Raw genomic sequence first — 23171 nt, 5'->3', positions numbered from 1 at the left:
ACATGCATTTTTGATACAAATACAAACTATCAGTGGACTGTGGGCAACAATGTTAATGCCACTCTTGGACCAAATAGAGCACTATTTTTCTAAAGTAAAATGACTTATTTATATGTGGCCCTGCTTCAACAATATATCTTTATCAATAAGAAGCATTTCTCTATTGTTGTCTGTAATTAAATACTTCTTTTTGCATGATCATCCCCCTTTTGTTTGAAATGATGCTGTTGGTTTTTGGACTCTGCTAAGCAGGCCCGACTGCATTTCCTATAACCCCTAAATACCAATTCAATTTGTTAAAAATCCTAATTGGCATACTTAACTTACCGCTAACTCCCTAGTACATAGTACCCAGGGCCTGAAAGTTAAATATTTTAGCGGACTTCAGCACCTAAGGGACCACCATTAAAGTGAGAATGCAAAGCATATCTTCAAACCTGCCCCTGCAGCCTGAGCGTGCCTGGCAAAATAAACATTTTGCCAGGCAGAAACTTTCTTTTTGAATAATTATGTAATCCCAAAGTAGGGCCTAAATGCTCAAAGGGTTTGGGTGCATAGCATTTAAAAAGTAGGAAATGTGTACTTACATTTTTCACTGGCAGTGAAAGAACCCTAAAGCTGTTTTGCACTATGGTAAGGCTATTGTTCCCATAGAAAAGCACTTGTGACATTATGACTCCTTATAAGGCATAACATTAGTTTGGAAATAGCCAGAACCATGATTTAAGGACTCAAACAAATGGAAAATCAGCATTCAATCTAATGGCCAAATCAGATTTTAAATTACTTTTATGAAAATGACGCTTTAGGAAATTTGGCATTTTTAAACCTTAAGTAGCTTTTTCAGAGTTAAATCCCCTACTGTCACCTGGCAGCCTGCTGGCCCCCTACAAGGAGGTAAGAATGGCTCCCAGGAAGGGGAACAAAGGACCCTTGGCTGAGAGAAGGTATGTGTTCCTCCTGACAGAATGACTGGGTGGATTGAGGGGATGCCCATCAACTGGACAAGCTGCAAAGAAACATCCTCCTCTCACAGGCAGACATAACTCACAACCAGGCCTCCCCTGCCATTGTACAAGTAGCCACTGTGGTACCAATACCAGTGGAGAAAAATTCTGTTTCAGAATTGGTTTGGAGGGAGAATCTGTCATTTCCATTTTTACAACTAAGGGGTGTGCCCAAACTCTGCACAAGAGAAGAAAGGTTCTGCCATGTTGGTTTTAGGTAGAGAGGGCACTGTGGGATAGTTTACAGTAAAACCAACAGGTAGTGCTGCAGACATGAGTAGGGGTACTCCTGGAAACCTTTACTCCATTGTTAAACGAGTTGACAGGAGTTTTCCCCACCAACAGGGTGGCACTGTGCATAAAAGTGGCACCCTCAGTATCTTCTTCAGATTACCCGTGGAAGACGGAAGGACTGAAATTGTGTTGAACCTGTGGAGAGAACCCCCAAGGGGCCTGCTCTCACTTGTACCCAGGACTGAAGCACTATAGTGTAACATTGTGTAATGTGTTAGGCCTAAATGCAGTGCAACTATTGTGGGTATGTTTTATTACTTTATTATGTCATGTATTGATCTTTATAACAGTTTTGCGGTTTATATGTGTTTTGAAGGTGGGTGTTTGTTTTGTTTGCAGGTTTTCAAGTTTAGCACAGTATGTCTACCTGTCTTTGGATACTTTTTTTAATAAAAGAAATACATGTTGTGTCTGTTTTTAAGACCATAATCTCATATTTCATTTTATTTTTTTGGTTTCTAAGAGTGTTTATTTATAACTTTTTTCTAGGGTTTTAAGGAGTGCCCTGCAGATTTGGATTATCACTCATTTTTCAGGTTTCTTGAAGAGTTTATTCATTGAATTTGTATGGCTTTTTAATGGGTACCTCAAAATATATAGGTTAATCAAAAGAGGATAGGACACTTGTAACCACTTTGCCAGGAGATGTATATTGTAAAACCCTCATAAACGCCGTGTTGTTCGAAGTAGCGGTTTATCTTGTTCTCCGCCCCACACAAGCGTTATGGCAGTAGTCATTGGGTTAGACAACTTGTGCTATTGCCAGCCTCGCCCGAGGCAATCTCTGGTGTATCGTGGGAGTATCCAGAGAAAAAAAGAAGTTTGTAACCCACTGGTAAGGTAAAAGTTAAAAATAGTCTCCAATCAACGAATTGGACTTTAATAATGTTGTTGGATAACTATAATAAAAATTGTAATGGGTATGCTATAGGGACTGAGTTAAGGGTCCTCAGCATATCGCTTTAATGGAATACGTCGACATGTTTCAGCTCGCTGGGCCCGTCGGTCTATGGAGCTTTCGTCAGGACACAGGAAGACACATACAATACACAAAATATATAAAGTATTTTCACTATTTGTGAAATGAAACGGGTGACTAAAATTTGATAGTCTTACCACTCAGGTTCAGCATTCACCACCTAAGAACGAGAAATGGGTCAGTACCTGGCATTATTTTTAGTGGTCAGAGCATGCTACATTTCTATGCTTCGGGTGTATTGAATTTACACATTAACTATTAGGCAGTATATTTAGTGAAAACTATCTACAGAGACACTCACAGCGAATTAAACAAAAAGGATTAGTGAGAGAGCGGTCACAATTCAATTCAAAAGTTTTATGTGCACCAAAAGGTTGACAGAAAGAGAGCGTCGTCTCTAAGCAGAGGAGGGGCTTTGAGGGGTAGAAAGATGACATTTTTCATACCTCTATTTAAGGTGAGTAGTTCTAAACCTGGGAAGACAAAACAGTGTGTTTAATAAACTTTAAAAAAATGGAACTCTGGGGTTAGAAATGGAGGTACCTTGTACGAGGTCTTACCTAGAGTTCGTATGAATTTTACTCCCTCAGAGGGATTGGACTTCTAGTCCCAGGCTGTAGGGGGGTAGAAGTCCAATCCCTCTGAGGGAGTAAAATTCATACGAACTCTAGGTAAGACCTCGTACAAGGTACCTCCATTTCTAACCCCAGAGTTCCATTTTTTTAAAGTTTATCAAACACACTGTTTTGTCTTCCCAGGTTTAGAACTACTCACCTTAAATAGAGGTATGAAAAATGTCCTCTTTCTACCCCTCAAAGCCCCTCCTCTGCTTAGAGACGACGCTCTCTTTCTGTCAACCTTTTGGTGCACATAAAACTTTTGAATTGAATTGTGACCGCTCTCTCACTAATCCTTTTTGTTTAATTCGCTGTGAGTGTCTCTGTAGATAGTTTTCACTAAATGTACTGCCTAATAGTTAATGTGTAAATTCAATACACCCGAAGCATAGAAATGTAGCATGCTCTGACCACTAAAAATAATGCCAGGTACTGACCCATTTCTCGTTCTTAGGTGGTGAATGCTGAACCTGAGTGGTAAGACTATCAAATTTTAGTCACCCGTTTCATTTCACAAATAGTGAAAATACTTTATATATTTTGTGTATTGTATGTGTCTTTCTGTGTCCTGACGAAAGCTCCATAGACCTACTGGCCCAGCGAGCTGAAACATGTCGACGTATTCCATTAAAGCGATATGCTGAGGACCCTTAACTCAGTCCCTATAGCATACCCATTACAATTTTTATTATAGTTATCCAACGACATTATTAAAGTCCAATTTGTTGATTGGAGACTATTTTTAACTTTTACCTTACCAGTGGGTTGCAAACTTCTTTTTTTCTCTGGATACTGCCACGATACACCAGAGATTGCCTCGGGCGAGGCTGGCAAAAGCACAAGTTGTCTAACCCAATGACTACTGCCATAACGCTTGTGTGGGGCGGAGAACAAGATAAACCGCTACTTCGAACAACACAGCGTTTATGAGGGTTTTACAATATACATCTCCTGGCAAAGTGGTTACAAGTGTCCTATCCTCTTTTGATTAACCTATGTATGTTCCGGGGAACCGATAGGACAACCATTCCTCTTCCCTCATTTTGATAAACACCTCAAAATATAGTACATTTGCATTTTTTTGGAGTTACTATTTTAACTATCTTTGTGGATTTATTTGTGGTTTAGTCAAGATGGCATCAAGAGTTCAGCTACAAAATCATAAGTGGCATTTTGTATTATTAATTGGGGAGAGAAATATCATTTGTTTTAAAATGTTTTCCTATTTATTAAAATGGTTCGATGGTATTTTGTGTCTTAATTATACTCTGTGTAATGCATTTTTATCAAGCATTGCTTACTAAACAATAAAATATATTTTTCAATAATTTATCAAATAAATTATTTTTATTTTTCATTCTTTGTGTTTATTATTTTATTATAGTTTTTTTTGACTGATAAATGGATGTATTCTTTTTTATAATTATAAAAAGATAGTGCTCTTTCTTATCTACTTTGTGTTGGATTTGTTTATAAGATTGATGTAGCTATTAGTTCTAAGTAGTTAAGTCCTTCGTTATGTACACAGAGATTTACTTTAAATTGTAGGATTTCGTGCATTTTTTTGTTTTATAGACATTTTAGACTTTAGTTGATTTACTGATTGTTGGCTGAGAGCTGTTGGCAGCATTGTTCCTTTTGTAGGATGTCCAAAATGTGTATAAAAAGTGGAGCTTGAAAGGAGTTATGCCATTATTCTAGTGTGTTACTGGTTTTAGCTTCTTTAATACGAGCATTGTTATATACTTTCCACCATGGAAATCGAAACACGGGTTGGTGTCTGCCCTCAGAGCGGTGTAGTCTGCCCACACAAGTATCTACAAAGTAGTCCACAAGGGGGCTTAGTTTTGTTCATGTTTTTGATAATATGGGGCTTCAAAAAGTAAATTGTAAAGGTGAACAACATCATTAACGTTATAGGGAAATTCACGGTTTGTTGCATATTCAACACTTAGGGGCTCATTAGGATGGCAGATGGACTGGAGTCCATCCGCCATCCTGGAGTAAACCGGGACCGCCCACCATGCATGCAGTGGTCCAGCACACAGGCTGCGTCCACCACCATGGCGGACGGATCCTGCATTTTAACATTACGGCGGGTGCTGCTGACAACAACACCCGCCGCGATGCGAAAATGCTGGGTGTTGCATTTCACAGCACTACGTGGCAGGCACCACACAGTGCCTGCCACGCGGTGCTGTGAAATGTAGGCGGGTACCATGGGTACCCCCCAAGTGCATCCTTACCTCCCACAACACATGGGGGGACGGCCAAGTGCACCCTCACCTCCCACAACACATGGGGGGACGGCAATGGGCCCCAGACACCAATCCTCACCAGCCTTTCCATGTCAGCATCTCTGCCATGGACATGCCGCCTGTAGCCTGCATCGTAATTCAGTGGGCAGTGCCTGCCAGGCACCGCCACCATATCAGGCCTTTAGAACGTCCGCCAGGTGGACCGATGGCGGACGGTGTTTGCGTCCACCATCTTCCTAGCGCGGTTCCCTCTGCCATCGTAATGTTGCAAGGGGAAAGGCGCGGTACGGTTGCGGAAGGACCGCCACTGCATGGCTCGCGTTGACGGTCCTTCCACAATTGTAATCGGTCCCTATGTGCAGATTTTTAAAGATGTCTCGAAAATCTTTGGTTAAATTGAAATAGCAGCCTTGCATGGTTGTGTGCAGGTATGCTCAGGGACATCTTAAGGATTTTGGGGGCCCTGGGCTAAACGCATTTTGTGGGTCCGCATTTGGAACAACTTTGAATTTATGATCCAATTTCAGCTCTTTCATGCCCTCTTTAGCCTGATCGCACTCCCCAAATTCCTAATATATTTACATCTATTACTGAGGTATAGTGACATGTGCTTTCAATATTGTAACACAGCAGCAGATCCCTAGGATTGCTGCAAACAATCTTTGAGACACCCTCCTATTTCTCATATGTGAATTCCTGTTTTGATCTAAAAAGACACTTTTGTATGGACATTGCCTGATATATAGCCATAACAGTTCTCTGAAAAATGTCTGTGATAGATTCTCGCACATCACCTACAATAAAAATAAATTAAAGGAAAACAGTGGTTCAAACAATTTGTTTCAGAAATATTAAAGTTCACCAGAGCAATACTAGTTCAAGTTCAAGTTCAGGAATTTGTATAGCGCACTACTCACCCAGAGGGTCTTAAAGGCGCTTGGGGGGGGGGGGTGCATTATTTATCGAATAGCCAGGTTTTAAGTTCCTTCCTGAAGGAGATGTGGTTCTGGGTAAGGCGAAGGTGAGTGGGGAGAGAGTTCCAGGTTTTGGCCGCCAAGTAGGAGAAGGATCTTCCTCCCATGGTGGATCTATGGATGCGCAGAACTGCGGCGAGGGCTTGATTGGAGGATCTTAGTTGGCGGGTGGGTGTGTAAAAGGACAGTCGTATGTTGAGGCATTCGGGTCCTAATTTGTAGAGGGCCTTGTGTGCGTGGGTGAGGAGACGAAACGTTATTCTCTTGTTGACGGGAAGCCAGTGGAGGTCTTTCAGGTGGCCGGTAAAGTGAGCTTGGCGCGGGATGTCCAAGATGAGTCTGGCTGATGCGTTTGGATGCGTTGGAGTTTTTTCTGTAATTTGGTAGTGGTTCCGGCGTAGAGGGTGTTTCCATAGTCCAGTCGGCTTGTGACCAGTGCGTGGGTGACAGTTTTTCTTGTTTCGGTGGGGATCCAACGAAAGATTTTTTTGAGCATACGAAGTACTTTGAAGCAAGAGGATGAGACGGCGTTGACTTGTCTGGTCATCGAGAGGGAGAGTCAAGAATGAAGCCTAGGTTACGTGCGTGGTCTGTGGGTATGGGTGCCATGCCCAGGGCCGATGGCCACCATGAGTCGTCTCAGGCAGAGGGGGATGATCCTAGGATGAGGACTTCCGTTTTGTCCGAGTTGAGTTTTAGGCGGCTGTTTCTCATCCATTCGGCTACTTCTTTCATGCCTTCATGAAGATTGGTTTTGGCGGTGTTAGGGTCTTTGGTAAGGGAAAGGATCAGCTGGGTGTCGTCAGCGTAAGAGATGATGTTAAGGTTGTGTTGTCGCGCGATGGATGCGAGGGGACTCATGTAAACGTTGAAGAGGGTGGGACTGAGTGATGATCCTTGTGGTACTCCGCAGATGACTTCGGTGGCCTCTGATTTGAAAGGGGGGAGTCGGACTTTCTGGGTTCTCCCATCGAGGAACGAGATGATCCAGTTCAAGGCCTTTCCTTGTATGCCGATGTTGTTGAGGCGTTGTATGAGGGTGTTATGACAGACTGTGTCGAAGGCGGCGGAGAGGTCGAGTAGGGTGAGGGCAACTGTTTCTCTGTTGTCCAGTAGTGTGCGGATGTCATCTGTCGCTGCAATAAGGGCGGTTTCGGTGCTGTGTTTGGCTCGAAAGCCGGACTGTGAGGAGTCGAGGGAGTTGTTGGATTCAAGGAAGGCAGCGAGCTGTCTATTGACGGCTTTCTTAATGACTTTGGCAGTGAATGGGAGGAGGGAGATGGGGCGGTACTTCTTAAGTTCAGAGGGGTCTGCTGTGGGTTTCTTCAGGAGGGCGCTGAGTTCGGCATGTTTCCAGCTTTCTGGGAAGGTGGCAGAATTGAAGGAGCAGTTGATGACATCACGGAGATGGGGTGCGATGATGGAGTCTGCTTTGCTGAAGATGTGGTGGGGACAAGGGTCGGTTGGCGAACCTGAATGGATGGAGTTCATTAGGCGGATGGTGTCTTCAGTGGTGATTGGGTTCCAGGCGTTAAGGATGTTAGAGGGCGGTTTAGGTTTGGAGGTGGGTGGAGTGGACTGTTCATTGGAAATGTTCTCAAAGCTGTTATGTATGTCGGCGATTTTGTTGTAGAAGAAAGAGGATAACGAGTCGCAGAGGTCTTGGGAGGGAGTAATGTTGTTTGAGGCTGCGGTGGGGTTGGTGAATTCTTTAACGATGTTGAATAGTTCCTTGCTGTTTTGGGCGTTGTTGTCGAGTCGATCCTTGAATGATGATTTCTTGGTGGATCGGATCAGTTGGTGGTGTTTGCGGGTGGCTGTTTTGAAGGTGGTCAGGTTGTCAGTGGTTGGGTTTTTTCTCCATGTTTTCTCGAGAGTACGGCATAGTTTCTTGGATTTCTTAAGGTCCTCGTTGAACCAGGGAGCCTTTTTGCTACCCTCGAATATTACTTTCTGAGGATAGTAATTATTGGTTTGGATTTTAATTTAGTTTAAAGCTTCATAATATGGTGCACTTTGTTTGTTAGATAATATTACACAAATTAGGAGAATGTAAATTCTTGATATTGGCCATGAAGTGTATATATTTGTCTGAAGGGTGGAAGGCAAGATTTGAAGATGCCATCCATCATCCACATTTCCCATTGGCTGAGTTTTAGTATATTGTTTTGTGTGTCATACATTATTATTTACCTGTCGTTCTTATTGTCATGCAGGAGAAAGGGTTCTTGATGGTGTGTGATAGTTAAGTATTCAGGTATGTTAATGTCATTGAATGTTCTAGGAGCATGAAGTGTTTAGCTTGTGACTTTCATAGTGCATGCAATTGATCTATTTAGATTGGGAAATTGTGCTAGTTGGCCTAATAAACAGTAACTTTTTTGAAATACTGTTTCCTGAAAGCTAGTACTTCCTTCTCTTATGTCTTGTAGGAAATCTTTCACTTCTATTTCATTTACATTAGGGGGTGTGTGAGGAGGACCCCCCTGTCCATGATGCTACACATAGCCCCAAGGAAACGCCCTGGACACCTTACCAGTATGAGGTCACTGAAGGTGGAGTGACCTCGCTAACCCGCAACTCTGCCCTCCTCCCACAGCCTTCACAGCATTACCCGGAAGCACAACAGTCGAGAGTAGGCGGAGCCGACGCCTTGGCCAACCAATCTTCTGACTCCAGGAGAACATGTTCACCGCTAGAAAAGCAAGGAGGGAGCCTATTGGTGTCGTTGACGGAGAAGTTCCCGGAAGAAGACGCCGAGAAGAGGCTGAAGCTGTCGAAGGAAGACGCCGACATCGGAGAAGACGCCGACCCCGAGGGAGACGAAGATACCTGGACCTAGATTGGTGGAGCCCGGAGGACGTACGAGCCACCACGACTCAGGAGAGTTGTGGCTACTAGCGGTACGTGACGGGACAAGGGCTTAGGGAAGGGGTGGGGTGTTGTTAGAGAAGGGAAGGGTGGGTCTGGTGTTAATTGTGGCACTTGCTATCCCGTTTCCCTCTTACCTCACTCCTATTCCCTGATACGCCCCGCACCAGTAGAGTTCATATTCGCTCACTTGTCTCTGACTTGTAACCTGACTCACGCTAAATGTCATTTTGCGTGGTAACTTAAACTAACTCTTAATTCCCCCCCCTAAACTTTATCTGCTGTCCAATAGGCGGGTGCACCTAGTCAATCCCTCCCGCACTACCTTGGTTATGGTGACGGTGATCCTAATTACGAATTACAGACCCTTATGCCACTCTTTTTCTGTTTGAGGTACTCCTGGAACCGGGTGACTCCCCAGAAACCCGTAATAGGTTTCCAACGAAAGAACAGACAACGGAAATCCGTGATAAATTTCCGGGACCCGTAGAAGACCACCTGACATCTATTCAAAGACCCTGCATCCAGAGATCTCCTCTAGAACTGTCAAATAGCACCTCCGCTCCAGTTATAACTTGATACCATTCCTACCTGTAACCCCCCTGATCCCAAATAAAGCCTCACTATTCACCCTATACAGCCTCCTCGCTTCTGCTTCCGACCATCCCTCCGACATTTGGTGTCAGAAGTGGGATCGGAAGCTATGGAGGCTGTAATTAAGAAAATGGCTGAAGGGCAGGAATGTTTAGAGAAGATAATGGCCCAATTCTTAGAGACTACAGAAACCGATAGAGGAGAATTACACAAGACTATCACAGGACAACATCAGTCTCAAGAAGCTGCATTAGGGAAGCTGGCAGATACATTAGGGCAACCTCGAGGATACACTGCTCCCCCTCAGTAGTTGTACAAAAATATGTACCCGGTGAGGATACCGATTTTTTTCTTTCCAACTTCGAAAGAATGGCCCAGGCTGCCCAGTGGCCAGAGGACCTATGGGGACAGTATCTCGGTCCTCTCCTAAGTGGGGATCTCCAGGCAGCATATCAAGCGGCAAATCCCCTAGGAACAACACCCTATCCTGACATTAAACTGTGCGTCCTAGAAAGAATGGGCATAGACAAAGAAACCTATGGAATGCGTTTGAGACATATTAAGGAAGGTCCACAAGAGAACCCTAGAGCCCTTTGTTACCGTATAAAAGACACTGTGGTTCGGTGGTTAAAGCCGTTGGTCGCTACGAAAGAAGCTATCCTAGAAAAGATATACTTGGAAAAATTCCTCACTTCTTTGCACCCCCCCCATTCAAAAGTGGGTTCGACAACACACCGATTTGAATCTAGAGAGAGCGGTGGAGGTCGCCTCTGCCTACTTCAGGGCACAAGAACTCCAAAAAGGGAAGGACGAAGGCACATGGAAACCCTCTAACCATCATCCGGTTAGACCCCCTCGACCTTCTTTGTTCCCCAAGAAACCAGACACTGTAACCCTAGTACCACAACCCCTTTCGGTTACCTCTCGACCTACAGCCCCCTTAGGACCCCAGTGTTACCACTGTAGGGGTTTTGGACATATTGCAAGAGTATGCCCCCAGAAAGAAGAGCCTATGGAGGTCGGCTATACTAGGGTTCTATACAGTGGACCCAAGAATGAGTCCTTTCACCACTCAATCGCTGTCAACGGAGCACCCGAGAGGCTTTAGTAGTTACAGGAAGCAAGCAGACCCTGATAAGACCCCAATTAGTTCCTGGTACAGCCTCTCTTCCTACAGGAATTGTGAATATTCAATGTATTCACAGCGATAACAAGTTATATCCCATAACGGATAAGGACATACAGCATCGTCCCAACCAGACTCCCATTAAAATGAGAGTTGGTCTCCTTCCTCAATTACCCGAACCCATGATTCTGGGGACAGCCTACCCGCGATTCAATCAACTATTGGCTGGGGAGGGAGAAGATGTTACAGAGTGAAGGGAAGAGGCTCCTTTTTTCTCTGAACCTCATACTGACGGGGAACAGGGTAATAATAGGAAAAGCAGAAGACAACAAAGACAGGAAAAGCAAAAAAGGAAGCCTGTCCTGTTGTCAAATCCAGAACCATCTCTGTGGGAACACAACAGAAATTTTTGAGCTGCCCAAAGGGAGGGGAGTACTCTTCAAGAAGCCTAGAAACAAGCCAACGAACAGGAAGACCCTCTTCAAGTAGGTCCACAGTTTTTTCTAAACAAAGGACTGTTATACCGAAAGGCAGACAAAACACAACCTTCACAACTTCTAGTGCAGGTGCCTTTTCGGGAGAAAGTACTGTATTTAACCCACAGTCATCTGTTAGGGGGGCACTTTGGAGGCGAGAAAACCGAGAAAGCCATCTTGGGACGGTTCTATTGGCCAGGAATATATCATCAAGTGATAAAATACTGTAAAGAGTGTGTGGTATGTCAGAAAACCAGTCAGGCGCTTCCTCCTCGGGTTCTCCTGAGACCTCTCCCCGTGATAGATGTACCATTCTCACGGGTTGGTTTGGATATTATAGGACCCCTACTTCCCTCTAGTAGTGGGTGTCGGTATGTGCTAGTACTAGTGGACTACGCCACAAGGTTTCCTGAGGCAGTAGCGTTGAGACAACCTAATACCACACAAGTGGCCAAAGCCATGATCAACATCTTTACCCGGTGGGGTTTCCGAAAGAAATATTGACTGACCAGGGTACACCATTTACCTCCCCACTCATGAAAGAAGTGTGTCAACAGTTGCATATTAAACAAATCCGCACTGCAGCGTACCACCCCCAAACTGATGGGTTGGTGGAATGGTATAATTCTACCCTAAAGTCCACCTTAAAAAAGTTGCTCAACCTAGAAGCTCGCAAGTGGGAAGGCATGCTTCCCCTGGCCCTTTTTGCCATCAGGTGCCACCAACAAAAAAGCTTAGGATACTCTCCATTTGAATTGCTCTATGGTAGGTCTCCCCGCACTCTAATGGATATGGCTATAGAGGAGTGGGAAGAGGAAACAGATACCTCTAAGCCCTTATTAGACTACGTAGCTAGTCTTAAGTCCTAACTAAATCAAGTACGAGAAATCGTACGCACTAATTTAGAACAGGCTCAAACTGCGCAGAAAAAACAGTATGACAAAGCCACCAAAGAACGGTCTCTGGAAGTTGGGGATCAGGTCCTATTGTTGCGCCCTTCTTCCGAACATAAACTACTAAACCAATGGCAGGGTCCCTTTTTAGTGATAGAAAAGGTCACTCCTGTTACCTATAAACTGGAAATGGATTCTCAGAATAAAAACAGCCACATTTTTCACATAAACTTATTACAAAAGTGGGAAGGACCCACTCCGGCACTGATGGCCCAACAACCTGTGGCCTTGACCGAACAATGCATAAACACGGATATTTCGGATGACCTAAAAAAAGACTAAAGGGAGACCCTAGCTCCACTACAAGATGTTTTTTCTTCATCGCCAGGTAGAACTACTTTTCTAGAACATGAGATCCACACCCCACCCAGACAAACATTATGGCTAAAACCTTACTGTGTTCCTGAATCCCGGAGGGCAGCCATCGAAGAGGAAATACAGAAAATGCTGCGTATGGACATTATGGAACCATCCAATAGCGAATGGTGCTCTCCGGTGGTACTAGTACCCAAACCGGATGGGTCTATCCATTTCTGTATCGACTTTAGGGAGGTGAACAAAATATCCCAGTTTGATGCATATCCCCTCCCTAGAGTCGATGAGATGGTAGAAAAACTGGGTAAGGCCCAGTATGTCAGTACCCTGGACTTATGTAAAGGGTTCCTGGCAAGTTCCCTTAAGCCCTCAGGAAAGGGAGAAAACTGCCTTTTACTCACCCAACGGATTATATCATTTTAAGGTCCTACCTTTCGGCCTACATGGGGCCCAAGCGACCTTCCAAAGATTAATGAATATTATCCTACAACCCCATCAGAAGTATGCTGCTGCATATTTGGACGATATCATCATTTACAGCAACTCATGGAAGGAACATCTGTATCACTTGGCCCAAGTTATTCAGGCTTTACACAACACTGGCCTTACTATCAACCCCGCCAAAAGCCATGTAGCTTCCAAAACCGTAAAGTACCTGGGGTTTCTCTTGGGAGGTGGCTGTGTGAGGCCCCAGGAAGAAAAAGTGGCCACAATAGACAAATTTCCCTTTCCTAAAAGTAAAAAGGTTCTACAAGCCTTTTTGGGCCTACTAGGCTATTATAGAAGATTCATTCCACATTTTTCTGAGCTTGCCAGTCCCTTAACCGATCTGTTAAGAAAGAAAAGGCAAGCTGAGAGGGCCCTGAAGAATCCCTCCACTGTGGAATTGGCAGCTTTTCAACAGCTAAAACGAGCTATTACCTCTCATCCAGTCCTTGCTAACCCTGACTATAAAAGAACCTTTCTATTACAGACAGATGCCTGAGACCATGGCATTGGCACTGTATTGTCACAGTAGGGGGAGGATGGAAGAGAACATCCCGTTCTCTTCATCAGTAGGAAGCTTTTTCCTAGAGAAACCAAGTATGATGTCATCGAAAAGGAGGCCCTAGCCATTAAATGGGCTGTAGAAGCCCTCAGATATTACTTGGATGGCAGAGAGTTCCTACTGTATACTGACCATGCACCCCTTGAATGGCTTTCGCTGAATAAAAGGACAAAATCAAAGGATCTTAAGGTGGTTCGTTACCTTACAACCTTTTAGATACACTGTGCATCATAGGAAAGGAAAAGACCATGCAAATGCTGACTTCATGTCCCGATATCCCTGTGAGCCTTTTCTTGTAGACAAGAGTGCTAGGGAAGGGGGATGTGAGGAGGACCCCCCCTGTCCATAACGCTACACATAGCCCCAAGGAAACGCCCTGGACACCTTACCAGTATGAGGTCACTGAAGGTGGAGCGACCTCGCTAACCCACAATTCTGCCCTCCTCCCACAGCCTTCGCAGCATTACCCGGAAGCACAACAGTCTAGAGTAGGCGGATCCGACGCCTTGGCCAACCAATCGGCGGACTCCAGGAGAACATGTTCACCGCTAGAAAAGCAAGGAGGGAGCCTATTGGTGTCGTCGACGGAGAAGTTCCCGGAAGAAGACGCAGAGAAGACGCTGAAGCTGTTGAAGGAAGACGCCGACATCGGAGAAGACGCCGCCCCAAGGGAGATGAAGATACCTGGACAGAAGATTGGTGGAGCCAGGAGGACGTACGAGCCGCCACGACTCAGGAGAGTTGTGGCTACTAGCTGTACGTGACGGGACAAGGGCTTAGGGAAGGGGTGGGGTAGGGTGTTGTTAGAGAAGGGAAGGGTGGGTCTTGTGTTAATTGTGGCACTTGCTATCCCACTTCCTTCTTAACTCCTATTCCCTGATACGCCCCGCACCAGTAGAGTTCATATTCGCTCACTTGTCTCTGACTTGTAATCTGACTCACGCTGAGTGTAATTTTGCGTGGTAACTTAAACTAACTCTTACTTCCCCCCCAACTTTATCTGCTGTCCAATAGGCAGGTGCACCTAGTCAATCCCTCCCGCACTACCTTGGTTATGGTGACGGTGATCCTAATTACGAATTACAGACCCTTATGCTACTCTTTTTCTGTTTGAGGTACTCCTGGAACCGGGTGACTCCCCAGAAACCTGTAAAAGGTTTCCAACGAAAGAACAGACAACGGAAATATGTGATAGATTTCCGGGACCCGTAGAAGATGACCTGACATCTATTCAAAGACCTTGCATTCAGAGATCTCCTCCAGAATTGTCAAATTGAGCTTCCGCTCCAGTTATAACTTGATACCATTCCTACCTGTAACTCCTCTAATCCCAAATAAAGCCTCACTATTCACCCTATACAGCCTCCCCGCTTCTGCTTCCGACCATCCCTCCGACAGGGTGGTTGTTGTCTCAAACATCTATTACTATATCATCTATGGCTGTTACTCAGCAAGCACATGACTTGAATAATATTTAGTGGATTTCCAGTTCTACACTTTTGCGGGCAGGGAAACTCAGATTGTTCCTGTCCCGTGGGATCAAGCAGAAACAGCTGCTCCTACTGGGTGGGAACAAAGCCGGCTCCTGATGGACCTGGGATGGGTGCATGCAGGGACATAGTGGTCTGTGGGGCCCTGGGAGTCCCTCCACGGCCCCTAGCATAGTGTGCTATGAGTGCCCTGGGTGGGAACTTTGGGAAGGCCCCAGTGGATGGGCTCCCTGGGCCATTTTTGGCTCGTGGAGGGGAGAGCATGCCCACCTCCTCGTTAGAAGTAAGTTTTGAACCCAGAAGTTGGGGTCCCTGGGACCACGTTTGACTCAGAGAGGAGGAGACTATGCTCCCCCCCCTTAGAAAAATAACGGCCTTGGGGTATGGGGCCCCAGAACCATAAAGGCTTGGGAGGGGGGCACATGCCACCCTCCACAATGAATATAAAAGACTCATCAAAGTGAATAATTAAATTGGCGTTATTAGCCGCTTATTTATTAATCACCTCTCTTTCGAAGGAGTGCCCCATAATGCCCTGCAAGGGCTTTCTTTGCTTTCTTTTTATATTTTTATGAGCTTGGTGGTGTACCTAGAATAGAGAGGGGCACTACAAAGTCTTTTTTGATGTTGTTGGGGGCTGTAGGGAGTCCATAAGCCCTCCCGCAATTTTAACCCATTAACCGCGCAAGGAAACGCCCACACCGCGGCGGAATTACCGCCGCGGTGCGGGCGTTTCCATGCGCGGGCGGGGCCACGTCGGCCATTGGCCGACGGCAGCACTGGGGAGGTAGTGTTGCCATCGGCCAATGGCCGACGGCAGCAATTAAAAGGTTAAAAGAACAGTAAGTCTTCTGTGTCATTAAAGCCATGACCCGAGGAGTACTAATTGTTATTTTTCAAAGGACGCCTCGCTGGGGGCTCTATGATATTTAGCTGGAGTGCAAGGCACTCATGTGGTTATTTTTATTATTGCATTATTTGGACCCAAGATTGTTAGAAAGAAAGACTTAGGGGCCCATTAGGATGGCGGGCGGATCGCCCCCGCAGGGCCTGCGGTAGCCACCGCTGGTTCAGCAGGGGCGATTCACCTGCCATCCATACCTGAAAGACCCCACCCGCCATATTAGTATGGCTGGGGGGGCCAACGGCGGACAGAAAGACCGTCTGCCGCTTTTCCGCCGGTCGACTCGTCGACCGGGCGGAAAAGGGGCATGTTATGGTGGTGGTGTCTGCAAAACAGCGCCATCCGTATTACGATGCAGGCGGAGAGCAGCCTTTCCATGGGGGAGTTGCCGCCATGGAAAGACATGCAGTTTTTGCTATTGAGGGCCCGTTGCAGGCCCCCAGGTTGTTGGTGGGTGGGGGGTGCACATGGGGGGTACCTATGGTACCTCCCCTCATTGCCATGCACTATGTGGCAGGCACCACGTGGTGCCTGCCATGTAATGCATGGAAATGCTGTGCACAGTATTTTTACATTGCGTGTGGGTCTGCAGCCAGCAGATCCTCCAGCAATGTTAAAGGCCCAGGATGCGACCGCCAGTGTGGCAGGTGCATCCTAATGTCAATGGTAGGACCTCCACAACTTCGGCAGTCAGTCCCTGGCTCCCATGTGATGGCGGGCGGACTTTCGTAATGGACCCCTCAGAGACATGTTGGTTTCAAATTAAAAAATATTATAAATATATGCCTCTGATTTTTCATTTTAATATTTTTCACCCACAAAAGGTAACAATAAACACTATGGTTACAGAACGAGTTATAGACATGTTTTTTTAATAAACATTCTTATAATAATCGATATTAAAAACATTGCATTTTGTGAACTACTAAAACATACATTAGATTAAATATATTGTTTGATTTCTATAGAAGATGGTGGATCTGCTGTATATAAAGTGATATGCTGACTCCTAGATAAAGCCAGTAGGCTCACTTTTTTTATATTTTTGTGTTGTGACTATATGACAAAGTTAGTAAGTCTGCCTGAGTGCATCCCGGACTTGGATGACCAACCGCACACTGCACTTGCCAGAAGGCTGTGCGTGTTGTAGGGTTCAACAGGGTTTCACTGATAAAATATTGATGTACAAAACTTCGATATGCAAAAATATTGATGCAAAAATATTGAATACAGAAAATATCGACTTCCTATATTTAAACAGGTAAGTACAAGGATATCGAATAAAAAATATTGAAGTAAAAAATATAGATTTGCAAAATAGCGACATAAAAATATATATGACATAAAATAAATATATTAAAAATTATTAATATTTTTAACAAAATAAATTCATTGTAATATACATTTTAAGTAAATATAACAAATAAACTTAATTAAAAAAATATATAAACACACAAACAAAAATGTATACATATGCATATATTTACTTAAATATCATTTATCAACTATTATCTTTATTTAATTGGTTAACTTTTAAATATATAAAAATTTAAATATATACATATATCAATAATTTAAAATAAAAAAATAACCATTTTATATTGAATTCAAACATTTAACTATAAAAAAAACATATATTTTACAATACAATAAATACATCAGTAGGGAAAATGCAGGATAGCTGAGAGGTAAAAATTACTATTCCCACTCCACTGAGTGCAACAGTAGAGAAAGTGCTGGATGGCGGAGGGGTCAAAATTACTATTCCCACTCCAGCGAGTGCAACAGTAGGGAAAGTGCTGGATGGTGAAGGGGTAAAAAATACTATTCCCACTCCAGTTAGTGCAACAGTAGGGAAAGTGCTGGATAGCGGAGAGGTAAAAATTACTGTTCCCACTTCAGTGAGTGCAACAGTAAGGAAAGTGTTGGATAGCAGAGAAAGGAAAATTATTAATAACATATAAATATTTAAAAGTATGTAAACAATATAAAAAATAAATAAAACATACTTTAAAAATAGCTGATTAAATATATTAAACATTAACATTAAATATATTATTACATATATCAAAAAGATAGAACTATTATCTAAAATAAATACATTTCTAAACAATTGTTATTTAAATAGACAAATAGTAACAAACAATTAAAAAAAAATGATGTATTTATTTAATTTCCTAGCCTAGCACACCACACCAATAAAAATTTCAACATTTTCATTTGAATTTTATTTCCATAATTAACATAATTATTAATCAGTTGAAAAATTGTAATTAACAAAAATAAATAATAACCTTTGATTTGTTATGCATTTTTTAACACTATATTCACAACACACACCTAAAATGAAATACACAAATCCCATAATTAATTACTAATTGATTATTTTTAATTAATTTACTAATATTTATTAATACCTTCCCACCATTTTCACCTCTAAACACCTCAACACACCTAAAGATTTTACACAATTAACATAAATAATTACCAATTAAATAATTGAAATTCATTAACAAATAATGATTAAATCATCAATTAAATACTAAGGGGCTCATTATAATGGCTGGCGGACATTAGTCCGCCCGCCATCGTAGCGGTGCTGGGACTGCCGCCAGAGGTGAGGCAGTCCCACCACTGCAATTATGATGCGAGCGCCATTACTGGCGGGCGCATCCTGGCCTTTCAACATTGCGGATGGTGGTGCTGGCAGCAGCACCGTCAGCAATCCTAAAATGCCATGCTGAGCATTTCCCTCCACCACTTGGCAGGCACCACGCGGTGCCTGCCACGCAGTGTAGGGAGCTGCAGGGGGTACCATGGGTACCCCCAATGCACCCCCCAACACAGAGGGGACCGCAACCGGCCCCCGAATCCAGCCTCCGCCTGTGTTTTCACAGTGGGATGACAGCCGCGAAAAGACAGGCGGAAAGGGATTTCCTATTCGATTTCGCAATGCTGGCCTGTGTTTTGGTTTCGTAAGGTGAGCGGAAAAGGACCGCCTTGCGGAACTGTGGCGGATGGACTTTCTGTCCGCCACGGACACATTGTTTTTCCACTGCCATCCTAATTTGGCGTCTGGAATTTCCTGTGTGATGGCAGAAGGAACGCTGTCCTTCAGCCATCATAATGAGCCCCTAAATTACTTCCCACCATTTTCACCTATAAACAGCACAACACACACATGAAAATAATTACACAATTAACATAATTAATTGCCAATTAACTAATTAAAATTCACACATTTAACATATAGCATTTCAATTCACCAATTATTAATAAAGGAAAATTATTCTATACATTTTATATAATTAAATTACTTCCCACCCTATTCCCCTATAAACCCACAACCCGCTACAGCACTAAAAAACAAAATTAAAATTTTAAAATATTAATACCTACTCAAAACATTCAATATATGGTATATAATTAAATTACTTCCCACCCTATTCCCCTATAAGCACGCTACGGAACTAAAAATGCAAAATTTAAACAAACAAAAATTCATAACTACTAAACTTTTTACACATATAATAAAAATACAAACAAATCTTAAACAAAAAATACGTGCATCACACACATATAAAATGTATACTAACATACATAACATTAATACAAAATCGATATTTTTAATATCTATATTTTTTCAAACAATATTAAACAATTAGGGGACATTTAGGATGGCGGGCAAACTTCAGTCGTCCCGCCACCCTAGCGCTGCTGAGACAGGCAGCCATGGGTAACTCCCAAGTGCAGCCCCCACCCCCCCACCCCCCTGGTGGCCTGCAACGGGCCCCCAAAGAAAACTCTGCATGCCTTTCCATGGTGAAGTGTCCGCCATGTAAAGGCATTGAAAATGTCACATTATCACCATAATATGGGCCTTTTCCGCCCAGTAGGCAATTGGGACGATTGCCTACAGGCGGAAAAGCGGCCGACGGTCTTTCCGTCCACCGCGGTACCCCCCGCCATGCTAATATGGGGCGGGGGTAACAGACCGTCCGACGGGGTGTTCTGGCGGGCGGGTCGCCATGCTAAGGACCCCCGTAGATATTTTTAACATCTATATTTTTGCAAACGATATTAAATACTTAGATATTTTTAACATTTATATGTTTGCAAATGATATTAAACACTTCGATATTTTTTATATCGATATTACTTACTCAAAGTCGATATTCTTCACCACAATATTTTGTCTGTCGATATTCTTGAGCCACGATACTTTTGCAACAATATTCAGGTAAATCGATATTTGTGATTCAATATTTAGTCTCTGCAGGTGTTTTATATTTCCCAGTGGCAGTCACCACTGGGTAGTTTTAGTTAGGATCGTGTTTTCATATGAAGTGCATTTTTTGTGTTGGTAATAACTTTGGCGCCGTTTGATGAATCTCCATAAAACATTCCCAAAAAGTGCTCTTTATTGCCGAGTTTGCACATGGAAAGTCCTTTAAGCAGAGGCCAAGAAAAAGGGGGATCCCAAAACGCGGTTTCCCCATTTATATTCCCATAGGAACTTTAGACACAGCTACAGCCTAAATGGCTGAATGGATATATACCAAACTTGGCAGAAAGCTAGATCTAGGTCCAGAAAGAGTGCATTTTGTATTTTGGTGTAAATCCATTCAGTCGTTTTTGAGTGATTCATGCTCAAATACTTTGTATATCTACGGATGCAGAGGCTCAAAATATTCCAATGGATCTCAAACTGAGATCTGATTGGCTGCCAGCACCTCAACCAAGAAGTGGTTCCAGACATGTTAGGACTCAGGACTCTGTCAAAAGTCCTTAAAATAAACTGGAAGACGATAATGTGGTGGGTGCTCTGGGTGGTCACCAGGGCACTCATCCATTCCTGGCTGGGCCCGGGGTTAAGGTCCTTGGGCTGAAACCGTCCCGGGGAGGAGGGGCGTGTGCCCCTTCCCCTTGCATATGATGTCAGTCCCGATGGATGGGGTCCCTGAGGCCACAAAGGGCTGGGGAGAGGGGTTGCAAGCCCCCTACCCTTTAAATATGTTGTAGGGCCTCTGAGGATGGGGTCCCTGGGGCTAAAAGTGGTCCAGGTTGGGGGCTGCATGCCCCTTCCCCTAAAAAATGCACTGGGGCGTGGGCCCCCAGGCCAAAATTGGTCTGGGGAGAGGGGCCATGTGCCCCTTGCCTTCATTTTAATTAGTGGACCCTGGGGATGGGTCCCCAGGGCCTCTAAGACTGAGGAAGGGGGGCACACGGCCCCACTCCCCTTTATTGCTTAAAAATGGCCCGGGAATTGGGACCCCAGGGCCTTACAAGACTTGGGGAGAGGGGCCATGCAGCCCCCTCCTCTTTAATTTGAATGGTGGCCCAGGCGGATGGGGTCCCCTGGGCCCAACAAGACACAGGGAGGAAGCCACATGCCCCCTACCCTTTCATTTTAATAGAGGCCCTGGAAGATGGGGTACCGAGGACCTAACAGGGCTTGGGGAGGGGGCCTCATGGCCCCTCTCCCCTTTAATAAAAAAAAAGGTCCCCAAGGCCTAATAAGGCTCTTGGATGGTGTCCTCATGGCCATAATAGGTTCAGAGAGGGGTCCACACAGCCCCTTTCCTCTTTAAAAAACAGCCCCAAAAATACCAGGTCCAGGCCTTGTTTCCAGCCCCCGCCACACGCGGGGATTGTTTAGATAGTTTTGTTGGATGATTTGGATTTATATACTTTATCTATATGGGTATATGTTCAATACTGTTTTATTTTATGTATACTTTTATTTGTGTTCTTTGGTAGCAATGTTAATGTTTTGTGTTATATATTTGTATTTTTTATCTTTTTAATGTTAATTATTATTTTTATTTAGTAATGTTAATTTGTATGTTGTTCTAATATTTTATATGAATGTTACAGGATATTTAGTCTAATGATATTTGTGTTTTCAATATGTTTTCATGTTTGTGTGATTTTCATGTTGAAATTATATTTTGGTTATTGATGTTGTTTTAGATACTATTTACAGATGTGTTTCAGCAATATTTTTTGTTGTAGATGTTTTTTTTTCTTGTATGGGGTGGTGATCTTTCAGTGTTCAATATTTGTTTCTGGTATTTTGGAAGATCCATATTAATATTTTGTTATACAACCGTTCCTGTCAGTGACGGTCCCACCAACATTGTATTGATGCCCTAAGATGGCATAAATCTGTATGTGGCTGACATGTCAATGCATTGTATGACAATGTCTTGTGTGAGCTATTTTTGGAGGCCTTTTCTAGCAACGTTTCTTCTACAAGGCACCTTTGTCCTTTCATACTGAATGGAAAACCCCATCAGCTACTTCAACCACCGGTGACTCTTGAACCTCCAGTGGTGTAGTTCCCAGATTTTTTTATGACTAGAGTTTGGTTGAAGGGCCATAACTAAGTTGGCTGACCAAACTCCAGTGATGTATTTTTTTAGACTCAGATTTGCAGACTTTTATAGAAGGAGATAGCCACGCTTAGGTCTGATTCAAGGGTTGACTTAAAAATGATCAGATTGAAGAAATATGGCCTGACAGTTTGTTATCATGATAAATTTTAAAAAGAAATTATGAGCTAATAAAACTGGAGCTAGCCAGGCCAGCCAGTGATCAGTTCAATGAAAGCGAGCTTACTAAAAACAATCAATTTATTAATGTGGCATTATGATAAATAACACTTACGATAGTATTTGTAGGGGGCTTTCTCCATAAACCTGGGTGGGCTTTTTCAACTCGAGGGCATTGTTTACTAAAAGTTTGTGCTGGAGCTAAAGTGACACAGAGCATTGTGTTGATGTATTCGCCTATAGCTGGAGAGTCCAACGCAAATTTTTAAGGCATCATGTGAGCACCTGGGCAACCGGGAAACAGCCATTACAACGCGGCTGTTACTTCGCATGCCGTTACGTCGCATCCGTTATAACGCATGCGACGTAACCATGCGTACACTTTACGACCCGGGCCATTACAACGCATGTGCATTTAAAACGCATGTGATGTAATGGCGTCGGAGCAAAGATAGCAACTGGGAGCAGAGACTCTGTGACACTGGGAAATGGACCGGACCACGAGGAAGGAGAGAAGTATGTGGGATTCGGGTTTAGGGTAGTCTCAATTGGTAGTAGAGTAGGCGTTAGGGGTTAGGCTAGTGTAAGGGGGTGGTATTGTATGCTAGTGTTTTAGATTTTAGGGATTAGGATAGTGTAAGGGGGTTGTAGTGTATGCTTGTGTTTTAGAATTTAGGGCTTAGGGTAGTGTCAGTGGGTTGTACTGTATGG

General features: G+C 43.7%; 1 protein-coding gene across 1 annotated transcript in view; it reads left to right on the top strand.

Annotated features, from left to right (window-relative positions):
* LOC147709247 (uncharacterized) overlaps positions 1–8971 on the top strand; it is a 128119-nt gene extending 119148 nt beyond the window's left edge. The window contains exon 2 of the mRNA XM_086925915.1: positions 8594–8971. Within this exon, the coding sequence (XP_086782041.1) occupies positions 8594–8971 (378 nt within the window). The remainder of the gene's footprint in view (positions 1–8593) is intronic.
* Positions 8972–23171: the final 14200 nt, after the last annotated feature.

The sequence above is a fragment of the Lissotriton vulgaris genome, chromosome 6 (genome assembly GCF_964263255.1).
Source record: "Lissotriton vulgaris chromosome 6, aLisVul1.2, whole genome shotgun sequence".
NCBI lineage: Eukaryota > Metazoa > Chordata > Amphibia > Caudata > Salamandridae > Lissotriton > Lissotriton vulgaris.
Note: the sequence above shows the minus strand (reverse complement) of the source record. Positions and strands in the feature narration are given on the sequence as shown.